This window comes from Astyanax mexicanus, chromosome 18 (assembly GCF_023375975.1).
Source record: "Astyanax mexicanus isolate ESR-SI-001 chromosome 18, AstMex3_surface, whole genome shotgun sequence".
Lineage (NCBI taxonomy): Eukaryota > Metazoa > Chordata > Actinopteri > Characiformes > Acestrorhamphidae > Astyanax > Astyanax mexicanus.
This window is the reverse complement of record NC_064425.1, coordinates 7,581,060-7,607,755: the sequence shown is the minus strand read 5'-3', so window position 1 is coordinate 7,607,755 and position 26,696 is coordinate 7,581,060. Positions and strand designations below refer to the sequence as shown.

Sequence of the window (26,696 nt, the reverse complement as noted above, 5' to 3'; positions counted from 1 at the left end):
TTAAAAAGCATTGAATTTGACTTTTAAAATGGAGCAAGAACCCTGCTTTTAGGAGCATCACCTAAAAGTGCTATATTTCGGAATGCTGGGGAAAGAGTTCATATCACACCGCAGTACTCGTTGAGCACTTAAAAAATACCCACAGCTAGTTTTTCAAACATAGAATCAGAAAGATTAATCTAAATTAGCTTTGATAATGTTAAACATCTATGACAAAAGTTTTAGTTTAGGAACTCTAGTTTGGAAACCAAGAGTGACCATGGGAGCTGTTCTGACACCCAGTGGAAGTTTGTTCCTCCACCTCTGTGCAGGACAGAGAAGAGTCAATGGAGGGAATACTGGAAAGGAGTCACATGACTGAACTTTGGAAGATTGAAGATGGAAGGTCAAGCTGCTGATGGAGTCATTTCTCGAGTCTGATTGCTTCCAACAGAGAATGAGGAAGTATGGAGCTGCAGTAGTCAAATTTTGAAATGACAAAAGACTGCACAAACCACTTAAATGGCGTCCTTATAGAGAAATGCTCAAATGCTCCAGATGTTACAAAGGAGAAATCTGAACCGAGTCAGATTTAAAACATGGCTCGAAAATGATAACTGGTTATCCATGACTACGCCAAGGCTTTGTGCTTTGCCAATGGAGTGACCATTGAGTTCTGGAAGGAGATGAAGGTGAGATCTTGGTGAAGATCTGAGATTCTGGGATGAAGATCAGGTCAGTCTTGCTGGGGTTGAGATTTAGGTGATGAGCAGCCATCCATGATTAGACATCAGCAAGACATGCTGAGATGTGCATTAAATCTCAGGATGAGTGCCAGAAGATGGAAAAGAAAGGATGTTACTGGGCCAAGTCACATAAAATGGGGCAAGTCAGAGACAGAACATGAAGTAGGCATCCCAAGACGACAAAACCCCAAAAATCCAAATCAAACACCAAACGAGTCCATGGCAGAATAAGCTGTTTGGCAATTTGATCCGTATGCATGTTGTTTCAGAAGGTCAACTTGAAATGCCAAGCTCCACTAACTCATCAAGCACAAACCTCTTTACTTCCCTCTTCCAATATGCTCACAATAAGCTCAATAACTAACAAATTCCTTTCTAAAATCTAACTGCTCTAAATGTGGAGTAGCCAAGAATACCCCTACATCAAATTGAGCCACCAGAACCAAACTCAGCAAACTAAAATATGATCATCCAAATCAAAGTCATGGTTATCCATAACTCCACCTAGGATTTGTGCTTCTGCAGATAAAGTAACCAGTGAGTTCTAAAAGGAGATGGTGAGATTGTGGTGAAAACCTGCCATACCTGGGATGAACTGTAGGTCAGTATCGCTGGGGTTGAGTTTCAGGTAATAAGCAGCCATTCACGATTAGACATCAGTGAGATCAACAACACATACTGAGATACAGGATAAGACCCGAGTATCAGAATATGAAAAGGATTAGCAATGTGTGATAACCCATGAGAAGATATTATTTCACATTTCACCCAGAGTGCGAGATAAGAGTAGAGTGAGAAAATAAGAGGACCAAGCACTGAGCCTTGAGGAACCCCAGTGGAGAGCCTGCGAGAAAAAGATGTTGCCATGTTACCTAGTAGAAGGGATCATTAAAGCAGGATGCAAACCGCTGCCACACAAATCCTATGATTCCAAGATTGGTGAGGATGAACAGCAGGATCGTGTGGTTTGACTGTGTTGAATGCTGCAGAGAGATCAAGAAGGATCAGTACTGATGACAGTTTCAGTAGAGTTTGCAGGTTTGAAGCCATTGCTAAAGTTTGTTATATTCAAGAGAGACAGTTGGTTGTAGACAGAGCATTTAAGGACATTTAACATAGGTTTGGAGAAGATTAAGGATCCTCGGTAAAAAGTGGAAAGAAGCAGGATAGTGAAGTTAAAGTGAAAGATGGCACCTGATGGGAATGGTAGAGGCAGGGGAGGAAAGATTGATGGATATTTGCAATTTTCTCTTTGAAGAAGATGACAAAAACATATGTAAATGACCAAAACTATAATACATTGTAGTCAAAAGACTAAGACTAAACTAAATTAAAATCTCAGTCCAAAAAACAACCAAAAAACACTATTACCCAGAGGGCCAGGATGACGATAGAGAACATTGATATGAAGTAGTGCTGGGCGATTATGTCCTAAAAAAAAAATCTTTGATTGTCAATCATAATCAATTCCCCCCTACTAAAAATCAAACTACAGATGACAAAGAAATGGTTCGAAACTAGGTTTACCTGTTAAAAAAAAAAAAAAAGTGAAGATTAAGAAGGAACACACTAAACAAGTGACAGTTTTTAGCCTTGCAGTTTTTAGAAGCGGTAAAACTTATTTTTTAGCTAAAAATATGCTTTATCCCTCTGGGTGTTTTCAGTATGAACTCAGTCCTCGGACTGAGCGAAATATGTAGAAAATATGCCAGCGTTGGTCTGTGGGAGGCACCGGTAACCAAGATAAGATGGATAAACACTTCAGAAATGAGTAGCGTTTTTGGGTATTTTAGATTAAAAAGATAAAATATCTGTATGTAAAATCGCGATTACTTCATTGTGAAAAGTGCATTAAAACTGTATTTAATTAATCAAATTAATTGTGAAAATCGCCCAGAACTAATGTGGAGTTTACTAGAAGCTGAAAGGCAGATAACAGGGTATCTGGAGCTGTTGTAAAGTTCTCTGGAGTGATCCAAGTCTCTGTTAGAGCCAAGAAGCTCAGAGTTTGAGCAGAGGAAGCAGCTGTGATTAGGTCTGCCTTCAGTACTGTAGTCCCCCAGTCACCATCACCTGAGAACTTGATGATCTAGGCGGTTATACCAGGCTACTGGGTGCTCAAACACCTCTAAAACCTGTCCCAACACCCCTAAAAGTGAAAGCAAAATGTTATATTCTTGCTGTGAACCCTCGCTGAGAATTGTTTAAACTGTTTTAAGTGAGAGAGGCTAGCTGCGATGTTCACAGTACCTTCAGGTAGTTCTCCAGGCGCCACCATCCTGAAAACTTAAAATATATATCATGATAAGTTGATTGAAAAGCACAAAAATACAAGAAAGGATAGGGGAACACAATGCACAATTCATTTAGTCGAAATGCATGAATTACAGCTGTTGATCATGATAACATTTTCACGGAATTCATTTTGCAATTCTTTAGTTTTTCTACAGAGAACATGTTACCATATGCATTTTAATAAGTATTCCAACCTTTTAGCAAGCAGCATAATAACTCCATGTCCTTTCACAGCATGCTGAAATAAAGAAAACACACCAAACAAACACTCCAGTCTTACTGATATAAAACACTGCATTTATTTCAGTCTTACAAAAATAAATGTACAAATTCACATCTACACAAAAAAGGGGGCGGGGTTTACAGGCTAAACTCGGTCTTGGTCCCAAAGTGACACGTTTGTAAACAACCTTGTGCTTTTTGTGACGTTTGCTTATGGCTTACAGAAATGCTGCTGGTGGGCCGGCCCTTAAGACATTTAGTAAGCTCTCAGTCAGTAACGTACAGGATGTGGAAGCAAGCTGGGGGGTTTGGTTTCCAAAAATAACAGCTAAAAAGCTGCTAAAAAGCGACTTTGTTTTAGACTATCTGCTTTTACAGTAAGGCAAAAGGGAAACTTATAGTAAAATTCCATTATTGTAAAAAAAAATCATCATTTATATCAGCATTCACACTGCTGAGATTCAGCTACTGTTGCCCTAACCAGGCTCCGCCCACTAATGTGTTCTTCCGTAGCTACTGTTGCTAGGTTGGACAACACAGCTCTTGTAAAATTGTATTCCTCATGGAGCTACCGTCTCTCTTTAGGGTTAAATATTTCCCCACAATTCAGCTGAGCCAATTACCCAATCACCTGCAATGAAGTTAGACTCCGCCTCTTTTCCAACTTCTGCCAATCAATGCAGCATCGCTAGGCTATGAAAGCTCCTCACCACCACCGAATATAAAAAATAAATCCAGCAACAATCTCAAAATCTCATTATTATAAAATAGTAAGTGGATTTTTGCTGACTTAAAATAACAAGATAGCATCTCAAAATGAGCTTTTCAAAATGGCTTAGTATCTAATTTTTTTTCAGATTTTTTCGACTCTTATTATTTTGAGATACTAAGTCATTTAGAGATGCTCCAGATAATAAAGTATCTATCTATATATATATCTATATATCTATCTATCTATCTATCTATCTATCTATCTATCTTGATATTTAGAGATACTTCATATATCTCAAAATAATGACATAAAAATGATTTAGTATCTTAAAATAACAAGATGGTATCTTAAAATGATTTAGTATCTCAAAATAATGAGATAGCACCTGACAGTAACAACTTAATTTCTCAAAAAATTACAGTATCTCAAAATTATTAGATAGCATCTCCGAAATGTATCTCAAAATAATGAGAGAGCATCTGAAAATAATTTCTCAAAAACACGAATATCTCAAAAAATGACAGTACATCAAAATAGTGACATCATCCCAAAATTACTTAGCATCTAAAAATAATGAGATAGCATCTCAGAAAAACGTATTATCTCGAAATAATGAGATACCTTCTCAAAAAATGACAGTATCTGAACATAATATAATTTTACTCAACCAGTGTTCTGTAAAGGTTGTCTTTCCACAGCCAACAGCAGCCAAGAAAGAAGATATTTATGGGCGGAGCCTGGATATCACAACTGCATGTTAAAGCCACACATTCATAAAGCCCTCTGGATTTACCTTTAGATTTCCAGGTTTAGCATTAGATTTAGCTCTCATGGTTTAGCTTTAGGTTTAGATTTCCACGTTTAGGTTAAAATTTAGCTTTAGCTCCTTGGGTTTAGCTCTCCAGGTTCAGGTTAAGATTTAGCTCTCTGGATTAAGTTTTAGCTTTAGATCATAAGGTTTGATCAGGGTTTAGCTTTATCTCTCTGATGTACACTGCCCTGAGGAGCCAGAATAATAACATAACCAAAATAAACTTAGACGTAGTTTCCCAGGGGCTTTACACAAAACACATTAGCATAACATAATATGTATGCAAATTTTTTAACAATACCTTGATTTAATTGTCCACCCACTGGGGAGCTAGATTGCGTATACAGTTTAATTGGGGTCTATATGTTAAAAATGTCCCCTTTAAAAGGGGTCTCACACCTGAGAAACACCTTCATTAAGACAGAGAACAGGTTATTTCTTTCTGAGAAAACCCAGTTTTTCTGGGAATCCAGTTCATGGTCACACATGTTCTCAAAACACACAGCCTTTGCTTCATCTACCACATTTGTGTTTCTCTCATCTCTGTTGTAACAAACCCTACATGTGTCCAAAAGTATGTGGACACCACTATCTTTACAGAAAAGCACTGACCAATAGAATACGACACTCGAGAGGCAGAATTGGTCATCCAACATCAGCACCTGACCTCAACGATGCTCTTGCTGAATGCAATCAAATGCACCTCACAGCAGTGTTTGTGCATTAGGTGTAAAGGTTTCCTATGAGTATAAAGATTGTTTCTGCAGCAAAAGTGGGCATATTTACAGTTAATAGCCTTAGAAGAAAAACTGGCTAAGAGGTGTCCACAAACTTTTGGCCACATAATGTGCATGAATTAACATGTGTACATGTGTAACGTGTAAAAGTAACGTGTAACTGTGTTATTATGCTGGTTGAGAACCCAGATCAGTACACAGCAGGATAAGCTAGCAGACTTTGTCTGAAGGAGGGATCTGTACCTACTGTCCGTGGTAAGTCAGCAGATGAGCGAAATGTAAGAACTATTTAAAACATAACTGGAATAAAATGTTCTGCCTCTCTCTCTGTCTCTGACACACACACACACTCTAGGGCTGCATTGGGATATTTAGTTGTTCTGCGATATAGAGTACCAATGAATTTCTTTTTTCCTGCATTGTAAATTAATACTGGAGTCATCCAGACTTTAAAGGAACATAAAAAAGGAGTCATGTAGTAACTTAAAAGTGTTAAACAAACCAAAATACTCTTATCTGGGGTGTTGTTAACATTTCCTTTACTGGGGTGGTCCTGATGAGTGCCAGTTTCATCATAATGTATTTATGATGGTCGTTGCGACCGCACTAGTGGATAATTTCAAAATTCTTGAAATGTTTCAGATTGATTGACCTTCATTTCTTAAAGTCATTTTTGTCTTTACTTACTTATTTAGAGTAACTTCTTACCATAACATGGATTAGAACATTACTCTAATAGAGCTATTTACTGTTCACTATTCACTACCACCTCTACCTCTTCACAACTTTACAACTGATGCTCTCAAACACATTAAGAACAGCAAGACATTTAAGTCATTAACTCTTGACGAGTTCAGCACAGCTGTTAACTAAAAGCCTGAAATGCCAGGTGACTCCACTTCATAAAACTGACTGAGAAAATCCAGCCAAGATGTGCAAAGCTGTCTAATCTAAGCAAGAGGTGCTTAGAGAAGCTTAAAACATTATTTAATGTTTTTCCTTGTAGTCTGGATGGCTTTAGTAATAAGATACAATGAAGAACATTTTAAATAACCTTAAATAATGCACAAATATATTGCATGTCCTGCGATGTATATTGTGCAGCCCTAACACACACACACACACACACAGTATGAAGATTGTGCTTTGCTTAGTCTCCACTGTACCGATCACAGCTTCAGTTATTATTGTAGTGTAAAAACACTGCAGAATTGAACCCCCCTACTCTGGTTTGTTTTCAGTAATGGTACACCTTTATCTGATTGTTCTCATCCAGGCTGAGTTGGACCAAACCACTGGTGGAGGAGGGAGTCCTGTAGCGTGAGAACAGAGGCCTGAAAAGCAGTTAAGGACCGAATATTCACATTCAGGATTATTACAACCACTTACTGTCCTTAGCATCCACTCACTGGCCACTTTATTAGAAAAACCTATATATAAGGATACATGCTGGGGTCTTTGCGTCGTGTTTCCAGCCATCTTTTGTTTCCTTCAATCAGTCCTTGCAACGTCTGGCTGTCCATCTCTGACGATTTAGACTGAATGGAAGAGAGACTATACACAAACACACACACAAACACACACACACACACACACACACATTCTATCAATATAAACTAAAAGGACATTAAGTTAAAAGGAAAGTAATGACAGAATGCTTTTAATATTGAGAATAAGTAAAAAGACTGAATCATTTTAATCAAATCAATAACATTTTCTTTGAAAAGCAAGACAAAAATATATTTAAGCTATTAAATTTTCTATTTAAAAAATAATTTCCTGCAATGTTAAAAAAGCAACAAAAAACACTTCCAGAAACAATTATTTAAATTTAATTAAAAAAATATTGAATCAATTATATAAACTTTCTATAAATGTATATTATATAATATATATATATATATATATATATATATATATATATATATATATATATATATTTACTTGTGTGTGTGTGTGTCTGTGCCTATGGGTGTGTATATTCAGTACCTTTTTGGAGTGTATCCATAATACGGTGTGTGTGTTCTCGTGGGAATGGCTGTACTGGTATCCATGGAAGACCCTAAAATGAGAATAAGCTTTGCTAAATGTGTAAAAACAGCCTAATAGACCAATCAAAGCTGCTGCATGGTTGGGTACACGACTACATGCAGGGTACACATAGACTGGGTTGCAGGTTTGACACAGAAATATACTTTCGTCTTTTGTGTAGTTCATTTCAGTAGGTGTGGATACAGTGACTGCACTTGGGTTCAGACCAAAACAACCATAGCAGACCCACAAGAGGAAGTGGTCTAGGTCCATCCTAAACCAACTCCGGAGCGGTTTTGTTTGTGGTGAGAATGTGTTCAGACCTTGATTCAACCTCTCTTTCATATAAACTCATCATGTTTGAGCAAACGGCTGTTCAGGTGCAGCCTTAGACAGATGTCAGATATGGGTCACACTAAAAAGATTGTGTAAACTGTCTACTAAGTATCGGATTTGTAACACTTTAAATTGCTGTGTGAACATAGCCTAAGTGAAGCTACTCAGGACAATGAGCATCCGATCCAGCACGACCAGATTCTGCAACAGCTTCTACCCCCAAGCCATCAGACTCCTCAACTGCAGAGACTGAACTGATGGTTTTTCTGTACATGCACACACACTCTTACCCCACTTACCCCAGAAAATGGAAAGCACTAAAAACCCTACTACCTCACTGGACTCTATTGCACACTGTGTAATAGAGGTAATTACTACCTCACTGGTCTTTTTATGCACACTTTTTGCACACTGCATAATTTGCACACTGTCTTGTTATTTATTATTCTTTGTCTGTATTGTGTTGTATTGTCTGTCTGCACTTTTGTACTGTTGCACTATTGTTCTTTCTACACTGTGTTTATGTGCACCATGGTCCCTGGAGGAACGTTGTTTCGTTTCACTGTGTACTCTGTATATAGCTGAAATGACAATAAAAACCACTTTGACTTTGACTTTGAGTTTGAGTTTAGATTTAGATATCATCCTGACAACAGAGCGGAACACAGCGCAACACAGCGGAAAGTGTAATACAAGGGGTGTAGGGGTTCAGTCTTACCAGGCAGGAATCTGCTCCAGTGGGAGTTGAAGAGAAGATCCGAAGATCCACGTGAAGGTGTCACTCCATTTACTCCACTGCTGTGTGCAAACCCGTTCTGATTGGTGATAGAGGTGGAGGAGGCGGGGCTTGGGGGCCATGCCCACATGGAGGTGGGGGGAAGTGAGGAGGATCGATGAGAGAGAGGCTGAGAGAGAGGCTGGAGTGGTGCGTGTGCAGCCAGAGGGGGCGCTGTTCTCTGGGTAAGGGATCCCAATGCCCCTAAAACCGTATTCAGCTGACCGGAGATGTGCTGCAGCGAATCGGCCAGCTGCTGCACCTTCACTGGAACTGTAGGAGCTGGAGGAGAGAGAGAGGTAAAGAGAAATTAAAAATGAAAAGTAACAAGAAAAAAAAGGGATTACAATGATTCTATGTGTGGCACGATGTTGGCATCAGACTGGCTATGGTTGTGGTTTGAGGGTTCTATACAGAATTGGCAACCTATGAATGGTGTTTTGAATCAGTCCTTCGTCACATTCATGTAGATATCAGTATTAAACTATATTTATTTTATAATACAGACGTGTTAATGTGTTTATTACCAGAGAACAACATGCCGAAAAGTCAGAAGGCCAGATGCAGAGAGACGTTTTTTGGTTACCTGTGCACAATATGTCTTGTGAGACATAGAACACCTGCTGAAAAATATTGTGATAATTTAATTTTTTAGAGATCTTGTCAGACCAACAGTATCTCTGCATTGGGATGTTAGCTAGTGATTAGCATCTCAGACCAGGACACTGACAAGATGACGGCGGTTAAATATTGAAGCCACTACGTCTCTAATGCCCTCTGGTGGCTGGCTGCAGTACAACTTTTAACCTCCCCTATTTCTATTAATTTGAATGGGACATGATGGAATTTTTAATCTAAAATTACACATCCAGTAATTATTTTTTGGAAGTTGGGTTCTGTATATTCTCCAAGCTCCCCTCCTATGTTATTAAACCCCAGTGTTTTTATTTACAGTTAATGCATTTTATAGGAGTTATTTAAGTATTTTCCTGCTGTAACACACAAACTTTATCTCAGGAATGTCAGTTAAAACACAATATGTGCACGACAGGGGTTCGTTTCTTACCTGTTCCTTCGTGGCCATACGCACTGCTGATCTCAGAGTCTGTAACGTCAAATGTCACTTTCCTGTCTCCTGCCAACCTCTCTCCATCGTCACACGACAGCTGAGAAACACAATGATATTAAAAAGTTATGTGTGTATTTCTGTGTTTGTCTAACTATCTGTATATATGTATGTGTGTGTGATGAATATATTCTGTTAGTAAAGGGTGAAAAGATGTGTTACCTCCTCGACCAGCGAGGTTTCCAGCTGGTTCAGTCTTTCCTCCTTCTTCCTGAGAAGGGTATGACCTTTCTGCACAGTCTCCCTCAGCTCCTCCAGGTGACTCGCCTCCTACAGGACAAAAGAGGGAAGTATGAGACTCAGCATAGGTAACCATTAGCGATGATATCCAAATTATAACATAAGAAAAGCCCGGTATTTGGAAATGATAAATAAGAGCAGCTTGTTCACAGCAGGGTTACTAAGGTTACTTAAGTTACTAAGGTTGCCCCCCCTGTGCTGACACAAACCCAGTTTTTCTATTTCCATTTGTGGCATTGCTTAATCAGGACCACGACATACATGAAACAGAACGTACCAGCTAACTTAATGCTGAACAGTGTGTTTTAATGCAGCTACAGGCCTTATACCATACTGCTACCGCACTCACCTGCTCTAGGTTGTCGTAGAGTTGGCTAGTGAAGCCCCCTGGTGTGGGGTCCTGCAGACTGGTGTGGGCAGCCCTCAGTGCTGCCTGTCTCTCTCTCAGACTGCCTGTCTGACTCTCCAGAAATCGTCGCGCCCTCTGCAGAGACACGCCCTCACACGAGATATACTCTCGCAAACTGCGGGGAGAGAGAGAGAGAGGGTGGGAGAGAATCAAACGAATCAAAACAGAATGCAGCTCTCTCAATACTCTTAATATCCTACAGAATGTTGAAGTGAAAAGATCTGAAGTCTTATATAAGAAATTGTTCATATTGTTCATCTTGTGAAACCTTATTTTTACCAGACTCATTAGCTTCATAACAGTAGTAGAAAATGTGAATAAAATACTATACAATGTGCTGGTGTGTCTGTAGACCCCAGAGGGCGAAAGTAACGTGTAACTGTGTTATTATGCTGGTTGAGAACCCAGATCAGTACACAGCAGGATAAGCCAGCAGACTTTGTCTGAAGGAGGGATCTGTACCTACTGTCTGTAGTAAGTCAGCAGATGAGAGAAATGTAAGAACTTTTAAGTAACAGGTAGGAATCTCTTTATGTGAGAGCAATTTTGTGAAGAACTTTATTAACATGTTTTGTATAGCCCATAAACCTCTTCTAGGTTGCGTAAAATAGCTATAATATGTTTTCTTATTACACACACACAATCACACATACTCATCGATGCTGCTTTGACTGTCCCGGGACACTGGGGCTGGAGAGAGAGGAGGCTGTAGATCGTCCACTCTGAGCATCTCTTCTTTCTCTCCATTCTTCTCCACCTCCTTCTTTCTCTCCACATGCTCCACACTTTCTCTCTGCTCCAGCTCACTAACAGATAGAAGCACAAAGATACATGTTTTTTTATGAGAAGTGCTTTAAGTACAATGTACTCTGACCAATATACGGGTACATCTAAACCAATTGCATAATCAAAAAGTGAAGTTATTTCAGTAAAATTATATATTACAGTCTATTATATACATTAATTACAAACAGAGTGACCTATTTCAAGCATTTGTTTCTTTCAATGTTGTTGATTAAGTCAGTATCTCAAAACATTAGAATATTATATAAGACTAATTGATACTTTTGGCCTTTCTGCCTCCCTTTTTTATTTTTATGCTAGTTCATGCAGGCGGTTGGTTAACTATGTGGTTGCTAGACAGTCGCTTTACCGCTGCTTAGCTTACAGTGCTTACAGTAAGCTAAGCAGCTGCAATTGTGCTTTAAGTGGATGCTACATATGCATTTGGGAGGTGATTGCTAGTGTATCCCAGGTGGTTACTATGCAGGTTGGATTTATGTGAATTCATGGGGTTGCTATGTAGTTTCTATGGTCTCCTAGATGATCCCATATGGTTGCAAAGGTAATGCTAACATGCTACATGCTAAAATGTAAAATTCAACAATTAACAAAAACTCAGGTGTGTGTGTGTTTGTGTGTGTGTTACCTGACTCTCCTGCTGAGTCGATCACACCTTTCCTGCAGGAGAGAAACTTTTGTCTGCAGTCTTTCTCGCTCCTCCCTGGTCCTTCCATTCTCCTCCCTCTCCTTTCTTCTCTCCCCCTTCTCTCTCTCCAGCTCATCCCTCACTCTCTTCCTCTCCTCCTTCTCTCTCTCCAGCTCATCCCTTGCTCTGTCTCTCTCATCCCTCATCCGCTCCAGCTCGGCAAGCAGGCGATCCCTCTCTTTGAGCAGACGGGGAAGAGCCTATGGTGATCACACACACACAAAAAAAACCCCCAAAAAAACATGTTACTATGGTATTCCAGGTGGTTTATACCAACGTTAATTTCGTTAACAAAATTGGTGCATTTTTCACAAAGAAAACAAGAGAAGAACTAAATTAAAAGTAATAATACTTTATTGTCTTGTTCTTTATCTTTTATACTTTTAAGTAGAATTCCACTGGGGAAACACAGATTTTCTAGAGTTAATTAATTATACATCTTGCCCTCTTAATGTGTTTGAGAGCATCATTCATGTTGTGAAGAGGTACCAGCCTTAGACACTGCAAGTTAACAGCACCCCAGATGCTTCTTAAGTTACTACATGATTCCTTATGTGTTCCTTCATAATCAAGATGACTTCAGAATTAATTTATAATGTATGACAAAAAATACAATAAAAACATTGAATGAAAAAAAAAAAAAACACACACACCTCTATCCCTCTCTCAACCTCATCTTCTTCATCACCCAGCAGCTGCCTCCTCTTCTTTAAATCTGCTGCCTGCAGAAACAAGGAGAAGCATGAATGGATAAATCACACACAGACAGACACAGACAGACAGAGAAATGCTAGTTAAATACCTGGGCCTGTAATCTTGTTTCCTGAGTTTTGAGCTCTTTGGCTTTTAGCTCCAGCTGCTCCATCATCTCCTGTACTTCAGCCTCCTACACACACACACACACACACACACACACACACACTTAAACACACACACTTAAACACGTATCTTCCATTTTAATATTGTATTTGATTTAGTTTTCATGCAATATTAATGTAAGAGACATTTGGTAAAGACATTTGTTTGAACCCAACAGGACCTGATTGACTGTCTATGACAGGGGTGTCATCAAAAGCTCATGTGATGAGCTGTTTGAAGATCAAACAAATGGAATCAGGTCTGTTGCTGGTTGTTTAAAATAAGTAAAATAAATTTGTTTACTTGGAGCATTTCCCTCCTCGGTTTGGTTAGTTTTCACACAAACAAAAACCGATCTCTCTCTAGTACAGTCTTAGTGAGTGAGTGAGTAAGTGAGTGTGTGTGTGTGTGTGTGTGTGTCTCTGACCTTGTGTGTGTGTGTTTTGCGGATGTTGTGGAGTTGGGAGTCGAGCTGCAGTCTGAGCTGCTCCAGCTGAGCTGAATGTGAGGATAGCATCCTCTCCCTCTCCTCCTGTAGAGAACCCAGCAACCGCTCCCTCTGCATACTCTCCTACACACACACACACACACACACCCACACACATGCACGCACGCACAAATAAAAAAAAAATCACCTTGGTAGTTTCCTGACAAACAAATGCATAGGTGGTTGCTAGGGGGTTGCTAGATGGTCGCTATGCTGTGTATACCTGGTTAACATCATATACCAAGTGGTTGCTAGTTTGCTATATGGATTGGTTGGAAGTTGTCATGTGGTTTTAACTGGTTGCTAGTCAGGTTGCTACACTGTGGCTTGCAGGTTGCTACTGTATTTCAGGTGGTTGCTACTGGGATGCAGGGTGGTTTCAATGCCATTCCAACTGGATTCTAGGTGTTGTTTAGAAGTTTCTAGGAGGTTGCTAAACTGTGGCCTGCAGGTTGCTATGGTATTCTAGGTGGTTGCTATGCTGTGGCTGAAAGGCAGCTGCCATTGCGTGCCAGGTGGTTGCTATTGGCTGGCTGGGCGGCTGCTATGACTTTCCAACTGGTTGCTAAGCAGATGTTGTGTACCTCCTCCATGTGTGTCACTCTGATTGTGTGTAGCTGCTGCCGGTGGTCCTCTTTGATCTGTTCAAGTTTTCTGTTGTGCTCTCTCTGCACTTCCTCCCTCACTTCCTGCAACACATCAGACAGCTGCAGACACACACACACACACACACACACACACACACACACACACACACACACACACACACACACACATAAACACACAAAGAGTTAAATCCTTATATAAAACAAAGTGAGTAGGGTAAAAAGTAGTGTATTGTTTGTTAGCAAAGTTAGCATAGCAATTCTTCCATTTTCTCTGCATTGCAGATATGATGGGACCCTAAAAAAGCAGCAGTACTGGGAATAGCTGATTGTACAGTAGTACTGGAATGTCTTATTGGTTATTTTACCTCTCTCTGGTATTCGGACAGTTGCTGTTCAGGACGAGGACTCCTCAGTTCTCTCTGTCGGTCACTGGCTCTCCCCTGTTAATCAAGAAAAACACACCAAAATAGGTTAATTCCATTTCTGAGATATGAGAAGAGAAATGAGAAGGGATCCAGCCTTAGGGGGTCAATATGCAGTTTTCATACAAAAAAGTTACCTAATAGATAAGATTAAGGTTAATATTCAGTAGAGAGGAAATTATCCTAATATTCAGTCAACTACAAAGCTAAAATAACTCTTATTTAAGATTAAGTAACAATATAATATAAAGATTAAGTAATAATAATTATTTCCCCATTTTTGGGAGTTTTCACCTGAAGGTCAGGATCAGAGTCCACAGTAAGGTTTGTGTGTTTGTTACATTGTAAATACAGTATTTGATCCTGTTAGTTTCAGTTTCTTACTGCAGTTTAGTGAGTGGACTAAATACATCATGTTGTCATCAGCTACATATGTTCATCAGCTACGTATAATTTATGTATAATTTATGTAATATGTACTGCAAATGTTATGAACTGTTAAATGTTATGAAGCGACCATATCATATAAGCTCTACCACAGACAAAGCATGACAATCATCATTAACAAGCTTAATTTTCACAGATCCAGAGATCAGATTTACACTGACCTCTAGTCTAAGTGAATGTAGTTGCTCCTCCCTCCTGTCCTGCAACTGCCTCCTCTCCGCTGCAAGCTCCTCCTCTGACTCCGCCCTCAGTGTTTCCAGATCTCTCTTTCTCTGCACCTCTAGCCTCTCTCGCTCCGCCTCCAGTTCCGAGCGCATTTCTCTCAGCCGAGCCTCGTTCTCCTCCCTACACACAAGTACACTTAATATGAAAAGTGACAACTTTCAAAAAAGGGAATGAATCCCAATCCTTTTGTGGCGTTTGTTGGCTGGCAGTACAGCAGGCATGTTATGAAAAAGATTAAATCCCTACTAAACTCATCAGTTCTCCAGCTGGCTTTTGGCCAGTTATCTTATTAACTGACTAATTAAGTGTTGCAGCCTGGTGTGGGTGATGATGTGCATACCTGAGTGTGTGTATCTGCGTTTCCCTCTCTTTTCGGGACTGCTCTCTGAATTGATGAAGTTTGCTTTGTGTTTCCTGTTCCAGACGATCCTCCTCTTCTCTCCGCTCTTTCTGTAGCCGCTGCTTTACAGCCCTACATATACACACAAACACATACAATTATATTTACCAGCACCTCTATACAACAAAATAGCTCATTTTATTACAAACAGCCTTATACATAATGCTTCACATGTGGATAGGAAATATGTAAGTATCTAGATGCAAATTAAAAAAAAGTTTGAGACCATTTCAAAATTTTACAATTTTACAATTTATAGGTATGTGTTTGAGTAAAATTACCTTTATTTTATTCTATACTACTTGTATATATTCTAACAACTGACTGAAAAATGTTCTCAAATTCAAAATAAAATAAACTGTTATTTAGAGCATTTATTTTCAGAAAAAAAGAAATTGTCAGAAAACAATATTTGGTGGAATAACCCCGGTTTTTTAAATATCGGTTTTCATGAGTCTTTGCATGCTCTCCACTAGTCTTTCACACTGCTTTTGGCTGCCACTCCTGGTGCAAAAATTCAAGCAGTTCAGCTTTGTTTGATAGCCTGTTTCTATCCATCTTCCTCTGATTACATTTTATATTATACATACCACTAAATGTATTCGAGTTTCCGATATATAAAAATGTGCCTAGTATACGTGTAAGTGACAGTATGTACAAATAATGTGTCACATATGTGCTCTACACACCTAATCCTCTCTTCCTTCTCCTCCTTCATCCTTCGCTCCTCCTCCTCCTCCCCTCTCCTCAGCTCGTCTCGGAGGAGGCATAGTCTCCTCTCTCGCTCCTCCACCATTTTAAGCCTCTCCTCTTCCATCTGTCTCTCAGTCTCCTTCTCTTCCTCCCTCCTTCTCTCCTCCAGCTCTTTCCTCTTCTGCATCCTCCTTTCCTCCTCTGCTTTCTTCTCATCTTCTTCACTGGCTTGTTCTCGAAGCAGCCACAAGCAAGAGTACTCTTTTTCTCCTCTAATATTGTCTCTGTCTTCCCTTTCTCTTTTCTCTCTCTCCTTCTCCCTTTTCTGCCTTTCCTCCTCCTCTCTTTCTTTCTGTTCCTGTCTTTTCTTCTCTTCAGCTTCTTTTCTCCTTCTCTCCTCCTCCAGCTTCCTGTCCCCCTCTTCATCGTTTGCACAGGTGCTTCTGGTCAGTCTCCCGCGGGCCGTATCCGGTCTCGGCCAGAATGGGGTGCTGTTGATGCTGGAGGTTCTGAGGGGCTCGTGCAGTGGGCTGGAGGGTTTAGAGAGGGAGGAGGAAGATGGAGGGGAGGAAACTTTGTCCAGATGTGGGGACAGCAGATGCCTGCTGTTGAGACCGGAACAGGAAAAGAAAATTGTAACATAATTACAAAAAGTGGTACTATGTGGTATTTTTAAAAGTTATGATGTTCTATTGGTATCTTAACCAATCTAGATAAGGCAAAGACAAGTATGGTGGTGGGAGTGTCATGAGTGTCTTCAGAAACCGGCTGCAGGGAAGTATTCAAACATGATAACGACCCCAAACACATCTTCAAGACGACCACTGCCTTGCTAAAAAAACTAAAGGTAAAAGGTTATGTATTAGACAAGTATGTCCCCAGACCTAAATCCTACTGAGCATCTGTGGGGCATCCTTAAACAGAAGGTGGAGGAGCGCAAGGTTGAAATGTCTCTGCACGGATCATCTTCATACCAGGCTACACATGTCTGCTATGTTCTTGCTGGAGTGTGGGCATGATGTGTGTAGGTGTGATGCATTGCATTGCGTATAAACCAATAGGGTGTCAGAATGTCATATGCTTATACTATTTAACCACATTCAGATTCAATCTCTCTGGATGGAGAGATTTATCTGGATAGGGGACTTACTGAATGATGAGAAGCCGGAATGAAAACAAGCTAAAATGAAATATGAGTAACAAAGTTTTTTTTTTTTTTTTTTTTTTTTTAAAGAAAGAAATTTCAGAGTAGGAGTATAAGGAGTAAAAGCTGAAAATAATTATTCCAGTAAAGTATAAATAGCATAAATAACATTCACGAGAGTCAAACCTGTCTGCAGCATCTTTTCTTAGCACCCCAAACTCCACGCCATCATCTTCAGCCCACTCTCTATCTTTCTTTTTCTCATCCTGTGAGAAACAATATGATAGTTGATAGGAGAACAGACATCTTTCACCAGTTTTCCACACCAAGTTCCAAGTCTAGTCTAGTCAAGTCTGATATTGGTAACGATGATCCATTATTAAGTGAATCTTACTACAAACTAGGGATGCACCATATGTCGTTTAAGCATCGTTGTTGAGGGCAATAGTCACATTACAGGACATGCAATAGAGCCCTGGATCAGAATAAAGTAACCCTGAACAGATTGTATACAGTCCTGGCACATTAAGCAGGTGAATGGATCATTATTTAAAAACAGTCTTTGGGGCTTAGTAGTACATTTGTAAAATGTTGATGGGAGCAGAGTAATGGTGTGCTCACCAGTTTTCCTGAAGACTCTGCTGGAGGAAGGTCAGTCAGGTCTAGAATGTTCTCTGAAAACTTGGACCGGAAGCCCATCTGATGTCAAATGAAAAGGAATAGAACCACCATTATTAACATTATTGGAATAGAAAGTAAATCCAGTACTCACCACTCTCTGGCTTTATCTGTAATTTCACTAAAGGAAAGAATTATAATTAATAGTTACAGAGTTTTCTGTGTTTGTGTCTTTCTCTAGTTATTATTATAAAAAGCGTAAATCTGCTGTGTGTCTGGATATATACACTGGACTTGGCAGCCCTGTTCTCTGTAAACGTCTCTGGTGGAGCTGCACCTCATAGTAAACACACACTTTGCTTTCCCTATCACTCCAGAGACAGCAGAAGCCACTATTCAGCCAATTCAGGGGCTGCATTCTTCGAAGGACTCATTTGAAGGCAGATTAAGTCACAGTGGTGAGACTAGGCTCCTTGAAGGATTCACCACATAATACTTATATTATTAAATTATTAAAGATTCTCATTTTTCCAACTTAATTGAAGGATGCAGGTCAAAGGGAAATGATGGGATAGAGGAGCACTTAATCTCTTAACACCTCTAACAAACTAACTACTTCTAACCTCATTTCCTTCTTCCCCTCCTTCACTCCTCTATCCTATTATTTCCCTTTGACCTCCTTTAGGCCCTATCTAAAGATGTTTTTACCTTTAACTTCTATTACTTTTGTACTTCACTATTGTAAGTCGCTTTGGACAAAAGCGTCTGCCAAATGTAATGTAATGTAATATAATGTAATGAATTGGGACACAGCTTATATGCGATATTTAAATGCTTAGAATATGTTTATCTGTATAGTGAGCTGATATAGAGTGAGTATGGGGGTTGTCTTGTCCCTTATCTGGTGCGTTGACATTTTTGGAGACACAGAGATACTGAGCCGAGTGTGTAAACCCATTACCTTTCCCAGGGGTAATCGCTGCAGCCCTAGTGAAAACATCACAAAAATGACAAAAGGCTCACCTTGATGTCATTAGAGTGGTCCGACGCTTCTTCAATGTGCTCGCTGGCCTCTGATTCCTGTAGTAAACAAGATCAAATCACCACATATACACCACTACTCAGCGATATGCACTCAGTATCCCACATTCTTCTACATAACGCATTCCAGAAAGCAGACTGAAAGCAATGCCACATACTGTAGTTGCACAAAAACAAGCAAGCAGGTTAAACACAAACACAGACACACAGACAGAAACACAAGACGAGTAGGACAGAGTTGCAGTTTAATGTCCCCAAGTATGGTTCAAGAGTTCTGGTCTGATTACAGCTCTGTTCCAGTCCAGTCATCTGATTTATACTGTGGTCCACCTGAGGAAGGTCCAGTCTGGTCCATTTGGTTTGGTTCGATACAGTAAGGAGGTCCAGTCCATTCCAAAGAGCCTTTGCCAGTCCAGCCCAGTCCAGTCCAATCATCCGTTAGTACTTTTTATTTTAACTTTTGAACCAAACTTTGGTACCCTATCATCATGATCCACATTGTTTCTGTTTCATCAATAGTGGACAGCACTGACAGAAAAGAACAGATGAACCATAGGATAATAGGAGATGGACATAGGAGATGGAGATGGCTTAAAGCAATGGTTTGGTTAAAAAAAAAAATAAAAAAAAAACACTAAGAAACACTAAGAAATGAGAAAATTAGATGAGAAATATTAGGTATGTTGATTCGATTTAGGGTGATTTAAATTTTACTTAAGAACTTAGCCAAGACAAACCTAGTGTCTGAAGTTTGCTTTATTCGTTTATACTGGAGCTACAAGGCTAATGTAGCTAATATGTTGTGGAAGGTTATACCACACCAAATAGCATTGTGCAAACGAACATACAAATAACTAAAAATGTGGAAAATTTAGTTTGCTAGCTCAATATTCCAGTTTGCTTGCTCTTTATTTTATTCAAACTCAGCATGTGACTTAACTAGATAAAATAGAATGGCACTGCTGAGGTAAATTTACATAGCTAGCTATGTAAATGTGTCTTGAACTGAAACGGAAATTAAAACAAATCTGAGATGCTACCTCTGCACACAGCAGGACATGCCAGAGAAACGTAGTAGGGGGCGAAGCTGGTGAGTGTTTTATCTATCAGTCATCAGTTGCTGCCCTCTACTGGAAGTCTCTAATATAAATAACTATTATTTTAGCTATTAGTTAGCTATTAGTTTAGCTAGTGTAGCTTCATCGCAAAACTAAAAAAGCAAACTTCAGATACCAAACACGGTTTGGCTGACGGAATACAATTGACGGAATTAAGTAAATCAGATGTTTGCCCAAAGCACAATTTTATTAAAAAGGAAGGAAGAATGGATGCATGAGAGGGAACAGCATAAGCAGCATCATTAGCACTGCTCTCACACTAAACCCCTACTGCAGAGGAACACGTCTATAAAAGAGCACAGAGAACAACAAGAAAGGAGGCACTATATGTATATAGACACTATATGCCCAAAAGACTGGACACTTGCTTGTCCTTAGTTTCTTCTGAAAGAACATTTATTAATAGGGCACTTCGCTGCAGTACCAGTCTTTAATCTTCTGGGAAGGCTTTACACTAGGTTTTGGAACTCCAACTTGTCCAAAAGATACTGGATGGAGTTCCATCACTCCAGAGAAGAAGTGCACAGCCCAGAGCTGTGCATTGTGATCGTATTTTCACATGTGAAGGCTCCTGCATATGGTTGCACCTTATTAGGGGTGCCTCATTACTTTTGGACATATAGTGTGTATGAGGGTAAGGCACAATGGTCACGCAGCATCCAGAGCACTGCAGCCTACCTCACTGGGGAGTCGATTCCACTTTGGGAAGAGCTTCTTTCCCTGAATGCCTTTCTGAGAAGGTGCGTCTAGAGCTCTTTGGGTTTTGGTTGTCGATAGTTTGGGGCTCTCAAAACGCTCAATGTCTTCCTCCCTGCTCGGTTTATTGCTTTGAGGTTTATCTGTTTTGTGCAGATTTGCCTCAGATTTAAGGCTTTCCTTCTCATCATCATCATCGCTTAAGTATTTATCTTCATCTTTTTGGTCCTCTCCTTCGCTCTTCACACACTCTTCTATCGATTCGTCGCTCTTTTCTCCTTCATTTGTCCTCGTTTCCTCATGGTCCAAACTTTGTGCAAATCTCTCTACTTGTTCTTCACTCTCCTTTTTCTCATTCTTTCTTATTACCTCTTGCTTTTCCAGGTCATCGCTGTTCTCTACTTTCTCTTCTGAGACTCTGTCCTGTCCTTGTGTTTGTCCTTTCATGACCTCGTCTGCGTCTTCTGACTCCATGTGCTCACTCTGTTGCTCTTTCTCCAAACTGTGGAGGTATCTTTCCAGCTCCTCCTCAGAGTCTTGCTCGAATTCTTTCGATTCCTTGCAGATCAATACACCAACATCCTTCTTTTCCTCGTCCATTGTCTCTGCTTCCTTTGTAGAGTCTTCTTTTTTGTCCTCCTCTACAAGATCTTCAGCTCCAGAGTCTCCAAATCTCTCAATAATCTCTTCGCTCTCGTCTTTTTCCGTCTCTTTAGCCTGCTGATAATCCTCTTTTCCTTCAGGCTTTAGACTTGCATCTTTGTCTTGAGGTTCATCAGTTTTAGACTTTTCTTGATTTTCTCCAAACCTCTCAAGGACTCCATCGCTGTCGTCCACTTCTGAGCTCTCCATCGTCTTCTGCTTTTCCACCTTCTCTACATCTCTTTTCTCCTCCACATCTTTAGAAGCCCTAGACTCTTGCTTCTGCTGCTGCTTTTCTCCAAATCTCTCAATGATCTCATCACTTTCACACCCTTCTGAGATTTCCAGTGTATCCTTATCCATCTTTCTTTCCTTCTTACTCACATCTTCTTCTCCTCCTTCAGTCTCATTCTTCTCATCTTTCTCTTTGTAGTCTTCAGCTCCAGACTCGTCCTGTTTTTCTCCAAATCTCTCAATGATCTCACTTTCACTTTCCTCTGAAGTTTTTAGCATGTTCTTATCCATCTTTCTTTCCTCCTTACTCAACTCCTCTTCTCCTCCTTCACTCTCATCCTTTTCTTTGTGATCATCAGCTTGGGACTCCTCTTGCTTCTCTCCAAACCGCTCAAGCACCTCCTCATCACTCTCGTCCTTTTCCGATTTATCCAGTATCATTGGTTCATCTTTCATCTTTGCCCCCTCCTTTCTTTCCTCCTCTCCTCCCTTGCTCTCATCTTCATCTTTTAGGGAACGTTCACTTCCAGATGCACCTTTTTTGTCTACAAATCTTTCAACAGTCTTGCTTGCATCGCTTTCATTCCTCTTTTCCAGTTCATCCCCCTCTCCCTCCTCAGAGCCTTCCCTATCTACCTCCTCTCCAATCTCTTCCAGTATCTCGTCATCACTCTCTTTCTTTCCTTCATCTGCATGTTCTCCAGTCCATTGCTTACCGCCCTCGCTTCCCTCCGTTGCTTCATTACCTTTCTCAGTTTTCTCTTCTCTCTGAGATTCCCAGTCTTCTTCCCTGTTCACATACTCTTCATCCCTTTCTCCACAGTCCTCTTCTTCCCTCTCATCTTTTTCCTCATCCCTTGTTTTGTTTTCTTTGTCCTCCTCTTTGTGGGGTAACTCCTCATCTCTGCTGCTAGGAGGGAAAACGTCCGCGCTGCTGCAGTCTCTGCTGCTCCCCGGCGGCTTGGAGGAGATGTGGCGCCCACGAAAGGAATCCTTTTACAGGGAAGAATGGACAAGAAAGGAAGGATGGTGTAGGAAAGAGGGGAAAAAAGAAAAATACAAGCATCCAGAACAAAAGGAGTTTTTTGGAGCAGGGATAAAAAAAAGATTAGGGAGAGAATATCAGAAGAGAGGGGGAGATGGGGATGGGGTGAGGAGTGATGGACAACAAGTTAAGACGCAGACACGTTAGGATAAAATTCACTCACGCATTGCAAAGGAGGCGGAACTTATTGAAAGAAAATTGTTGACAAAAAAACAAACAGAGACAGAACATGCTGAACAAAGGGAGATAAAGTGCAGAGATGAAAAGAGATCAGATGAAAGAAGAAATCAGAATAGAAATGAAGAGAATAGAAGAGAAGAGAAAATTACACAATGGAAGACTAGATAAGAAAGGAGAACATAAGAGATGAAAAAAGAAAACAGAAAAGATCAGAAGAGACAATCAGAGAGGAGTTTCAGAGATAATGAAGGAAGATGAGCAAAGAGAAGAGATCAGATAAAAACCTAAATCAAAACAGATTACAAGAGAAAAGAAGACATGATAACAAAAGAAAAGAGAAGAAGAAAAGATCAGAGAATATCAGAAAATGATAAGAAGATTAAACTAGAGAAAAAAAGATAAGACAGCGCAAGATCAGAGACAGTGGGACCTATTTTAGCAATCTATCGGCAAGCCGTGCATCTTACAGCTTGAGAGTCAGTGTGTCTTTGCCATCATAAGGACAGAAAAAGTATGGCATGTACTAATTCGCTTTATTAATCATGGGTGTGTCATATGCCTAAAAGCCAGATGCGCTCTGTCTTTGGCGGAATGCTATTTTAACGGCGCAGCTACAAGTGTCCAACACTTCTTAACAGAGGAAACTGCCCTGCTTGTTCACACTGTGAAGGAGCTCCAGCAGCTCATTTAGGGGAACAGCAATGTTATTTTATATTGTATTCTGTTTATTGTTGATGTAAAAACTGGGTTTGTGCTGCTGCATGTTCATGTGTGTTGACCTCTGTCTAGGTTGTATTCAGTCAGTGAAGCACCTGTATTTTCCGTTGCCAAGATAGCAATACTCCAGAAATGTACCTGAACACATTTCAGTTGCAGACTACCACGCCCATCAGTGTAGATATATTCACAAGAACTGTTGCTATTTAAACAATGCAGTCAGAAGGAGTGAAAATAGAATGTAGGTGAGAAGTAAGTATCACAATGTGCCTTTTGCAGTGTGTAAGATAGGGCCCAATGAGAGATCAGACAAGAAGAGAAGAATGATAGACAGGAATAATACAGAGGAGGTGTGTTTAGACAGCATAGCAATAACAGTGACAGTAGGAGGAGAGGAATATGAGGAGAACACACTGGCAACCCGGACTGTAAGAAAGGTTCCAACAACACAACACCTACGCACACGCACACAGAAACAAACAAAAAAACAAACAAACAAACAAATGCCCACATCACACACACACACAGACAGGGTTAGTATAACAGGAGTCAGGAGCAGACAGACCCGAGCGAGATTCACTTTAGCACAGACTGGTTTCAGACAGGACATCAGTGATAGCGCTTTTGTACTATATAACCCTGATCTAATACCTTTACTGTTTGTTGATATGAATATGCACGTTAGTATTCCTAGAATTCCGCTTTAATAATTAATAGGAGAGATAAAGCAAAGATGGGGATGCTTATAATTACTGTGCTGATTAAAGTACCTGAGAGGGCGGTTCTGGACTGTGATCTCCGGACAGAGCCAGATCCTGAAGCTCTGGTTCAGTTCTCTCTTCAGCAGGGCCAGTCCCACTCACCTCACTGTCCTGGACAAACACATCATCAACATTAGGTAACATAAACGGTGCTTTCCAGTTTTTAAACTCTTTCAGGTCCACTTTACTGAGATTTACTGAGCTCAAAGGGTCACTCCAACTGAGTTTCACCTCTGGTTTTATTAATTTGCAGGTTAAAATAACATGCAATAAGCAAAGTTAAGAGTTTAACATTTTAATGCTGATTAAGTGTAAACTTTGGTGAGAGTGTTTAACTTAATTATTGGTGTATTTAGGAACAGGCAGGAGCCTCAGCCAGAAACTGATTAACCCTGATAATTATACACTGCCTGGCCAAAAATGCATTTACTGTGGCAATTTTTCGGTAAGCTTCTGCATTGTCACAAAACTTATTTCAATCCAGTGTTGCATTAATTTTTTACCAAGATCCTGCACTGATGATGGTAGAGTCTGACCACTGCACAAAGCCTTCTCCAGCACATCCCAAAGATTCACAATGAGGTTAAGATCTGGACTCTGTGGTGAACTCTCTCAATCCATGTGTGAAAATGATGATCTCATGCTTCCTGAACCCTGAACTCTTTCACAATTGCAGCCTGAAAAAATCCAGTGATGGAATAACCTGGTCTATATTCAGTATATTCAGGTAGTCAGCTGACCTCATTCTTTCAGCACATACTGTTGCTGAACCTAAACCTGCCTAACTGCAGCAAACCACTTTAAAATCATTTGCTTAGTTAAATCCAGATGGCCAGACAGTATTCTTCTACATTAACCAACTCAGAAGTGTTAAAAAGGTCTATAGTTTTGATAGGCTGTGATGGAAGGTGTTTATTGAAATGATTCATAATCAATGACGTGTGATGATTCATAAACAATGACGACTATTAATGATATTACTTTTTGTTCTATGCGATGATAATGTGTACTGTGAACATTTTACCCTCAGTGAGCTTTTCTGAAATGCTGAGTAAGAGTTTTCTCTATCTGGCGCCAGCAGTGTGTGTCTATGTGTGTGTGTATGTGTGTTGAGGAATGCACGTCACAGCTGTCGTATCTACAAGCCCTGGCGCCAGAGCCATCTCCCTCTCCTGCTTGCAGTATTTTGAGGACCAGCCTGAGATGCTCACTAAGGGATTATGTCATATCACATGTCAGAAGAAGTTGACGTGTCACAATGGTGGCACTGTGCCCATAATTGGGAAAGCAAGATAGTAAGGGTGGGGTATAAAGAGAGCTTGGCACTCTTGCAAGGCAGGAGTTCACTCTGTATTCATTACGTGTGGCTTCTCAATAAATCTTGTTACTCATTCTGATCAAGACTCAGAGACTCTGAATATTTCTTTCTTCCTGTCATTATTTTCCACCACAATTATTTTCCACCACAAGGCCTACTGTGATAATTACATTAACAACAAATTGTGCAACTATTGAATAGTCCTACTAACCATGGCAATTAACAGGTGTGTTAAATCAGTTGTGTTTGGGCAGCAAAAGCACAAAACTGAAAGAGGATCCAGCCCTTCAGCACTGCCCACCCCAAAAATCACACACGCACTTTAAATAATGCCAATAATGCTCACATTTACATCTACATCCTAAAATAAGACAAGTTGTCTCTAAGAACGTATGGCAGACAGTCATTTGTGTGCACGTGTGAATGTATGACAGATGAATACCTCATACTGCAGCCCGTCTCCCAGAGCATTCAAATCCAAGTGCAGATTCTGTAGCAGACGCGAGGAGCCACGCAGACTCTGTTCAAACACACAAACAAATAGAATGTGGGTAGAGGTTAAAATAAATACCATTATTATGACCAGTAGCAGACTGATAACAATACGTCTGATTATTAAACCAGCATACCGCTAGACTCTACGGATGGCTGTGGCCTCACCAGAATTAAGACCTGTCTCTATTAAGTACCAGTCAAATATTTGGACACACCTTAAATTCAGTGATTTTTTTATTATTATTTTAAAATGTTCTGCATTGTAGTTTAATGGTAATGTCATCCACACTATGAATAAAAACATTTAGAATTATTTAATAAAAAAAAAAATGTTAAATAACCCAAAAAATGTTTTATATTTTAAATTTTTCAAATAGCACCTCTTGTTTAGATTACAGTTTTGAACACCTTGTCTGCATTTTCTCAGTCAGCTTTATGAGGTAGAGTCACCTGGAATTTAGGTTTTCAGTTAACAGCTGTGCTAAACAAGAGTTAATTACTTGAATGTTTTGCCTCTTAAACTGTTTCAGAGAATATGTTGTAAAGTTGTGAAGAGGTAGAGTTGGTATACAGTGAATAGCTCTATTTAAGTAATGTTCAGCCAATCCGAAACATTTCAAGAACTTTGAAAGTATCCTC

The 26,696-nt window shown here is 39.9% G+C and overlaps 1 protein-coding gene across 8 annotated transcripts in view; it reads right to left on the bottom strand.

Annotated features, from left to right (window-relative positions):
- Positions 1–3,300: 3,300 nt before the first annotated feature.
- LOC103036499 (centrosomal protein of 164 kDa) overlaps positions 3,301–26,696 on the bottom strand; it is a 31,466-nt gene continuing 8,070 nt past the window's right edge. For 7 of the 8 annotated variants that reach the window (XM_049466788.1, XM_049466793.1, XM_049466791.1 and 4 more), the window contains 23 exons: positions 26,005–26,082; positions 24,254–24,355; positions 20,648–22,534; positions 18,834–18,890; positions 17,814–17,891; positions 17,379–17,458; positions 16,045–16,653; positions 15,296–15,427; positions 14,892–15,075; positions 14,227–14,301; positions 13,838–13,960; positions 13,194–13,337; positions 12,711–12,794; positions 12,562–12,630; positions 11,849–12,108; positions 11,073–11,225; positions 10,360–10,534; positions 9,933–10,040; positions 9,711–9,810; positions 8,588–8,926; positions 7,492–7,564; positions 6,949–7,056; positions 3,301–6,836 (listed from right to left, as the gene is read on the bottom strand). In XM_049466788.1, the coding sequence (XP_049322745.1) occupies positions 6,740–6,836; positions 6,949–7,056; positions 7,492–7,564; positions 8,588–8,926; positions 9,711–9,810; positions 9,933–10,040; positions 10,360–10,534; positions 11,073–11,225; positions 11,849–12,108; positions 12,562–12,630; positions 12,711–12,794; positions 13,194–13,337; positions 13,838–13,960; positions 14,227–14,301; positions 14,892–15,075; positions 15,296–15,427; positions 16,045–16,653; positions 17,379–17,458; positions 17,814–17,891; positions 18,834–18,890; positions 20,648–22,534; positions 24,254–24,355; positions 26,005–26,082 (5,115 nt within the window). In that variant the 3' untranslated portion in view covers positions 3,301–6,739. The remainder of the gene's footprint in view (positions 6,837–6,948; positions 7,057–7,491; positions 7,565–8,587; positions 8,927–9,710; positions 9,811–9,932; positions 10,041–10,359; positions 10,535–11,072; positions 11,226–11,848; positions 12,109–12,561; positions 12,631–12,710; positions 12,795–13,193; positions 13,338–13,837; positions 13,961–14,226; positions 14,302–14,891; positions 15,076–15,295; positions 15,428–16,044; positions 16,654–17,378; positions 17,459–17,813; positions 17,892–18,833; positions 18,891–20,647; positions 22,535–24,253; positions 24,356–26,004; positions 26,083–26,696) is intronic. The other variant, XM_049466790.1, reaches the window with a different exon arrangement.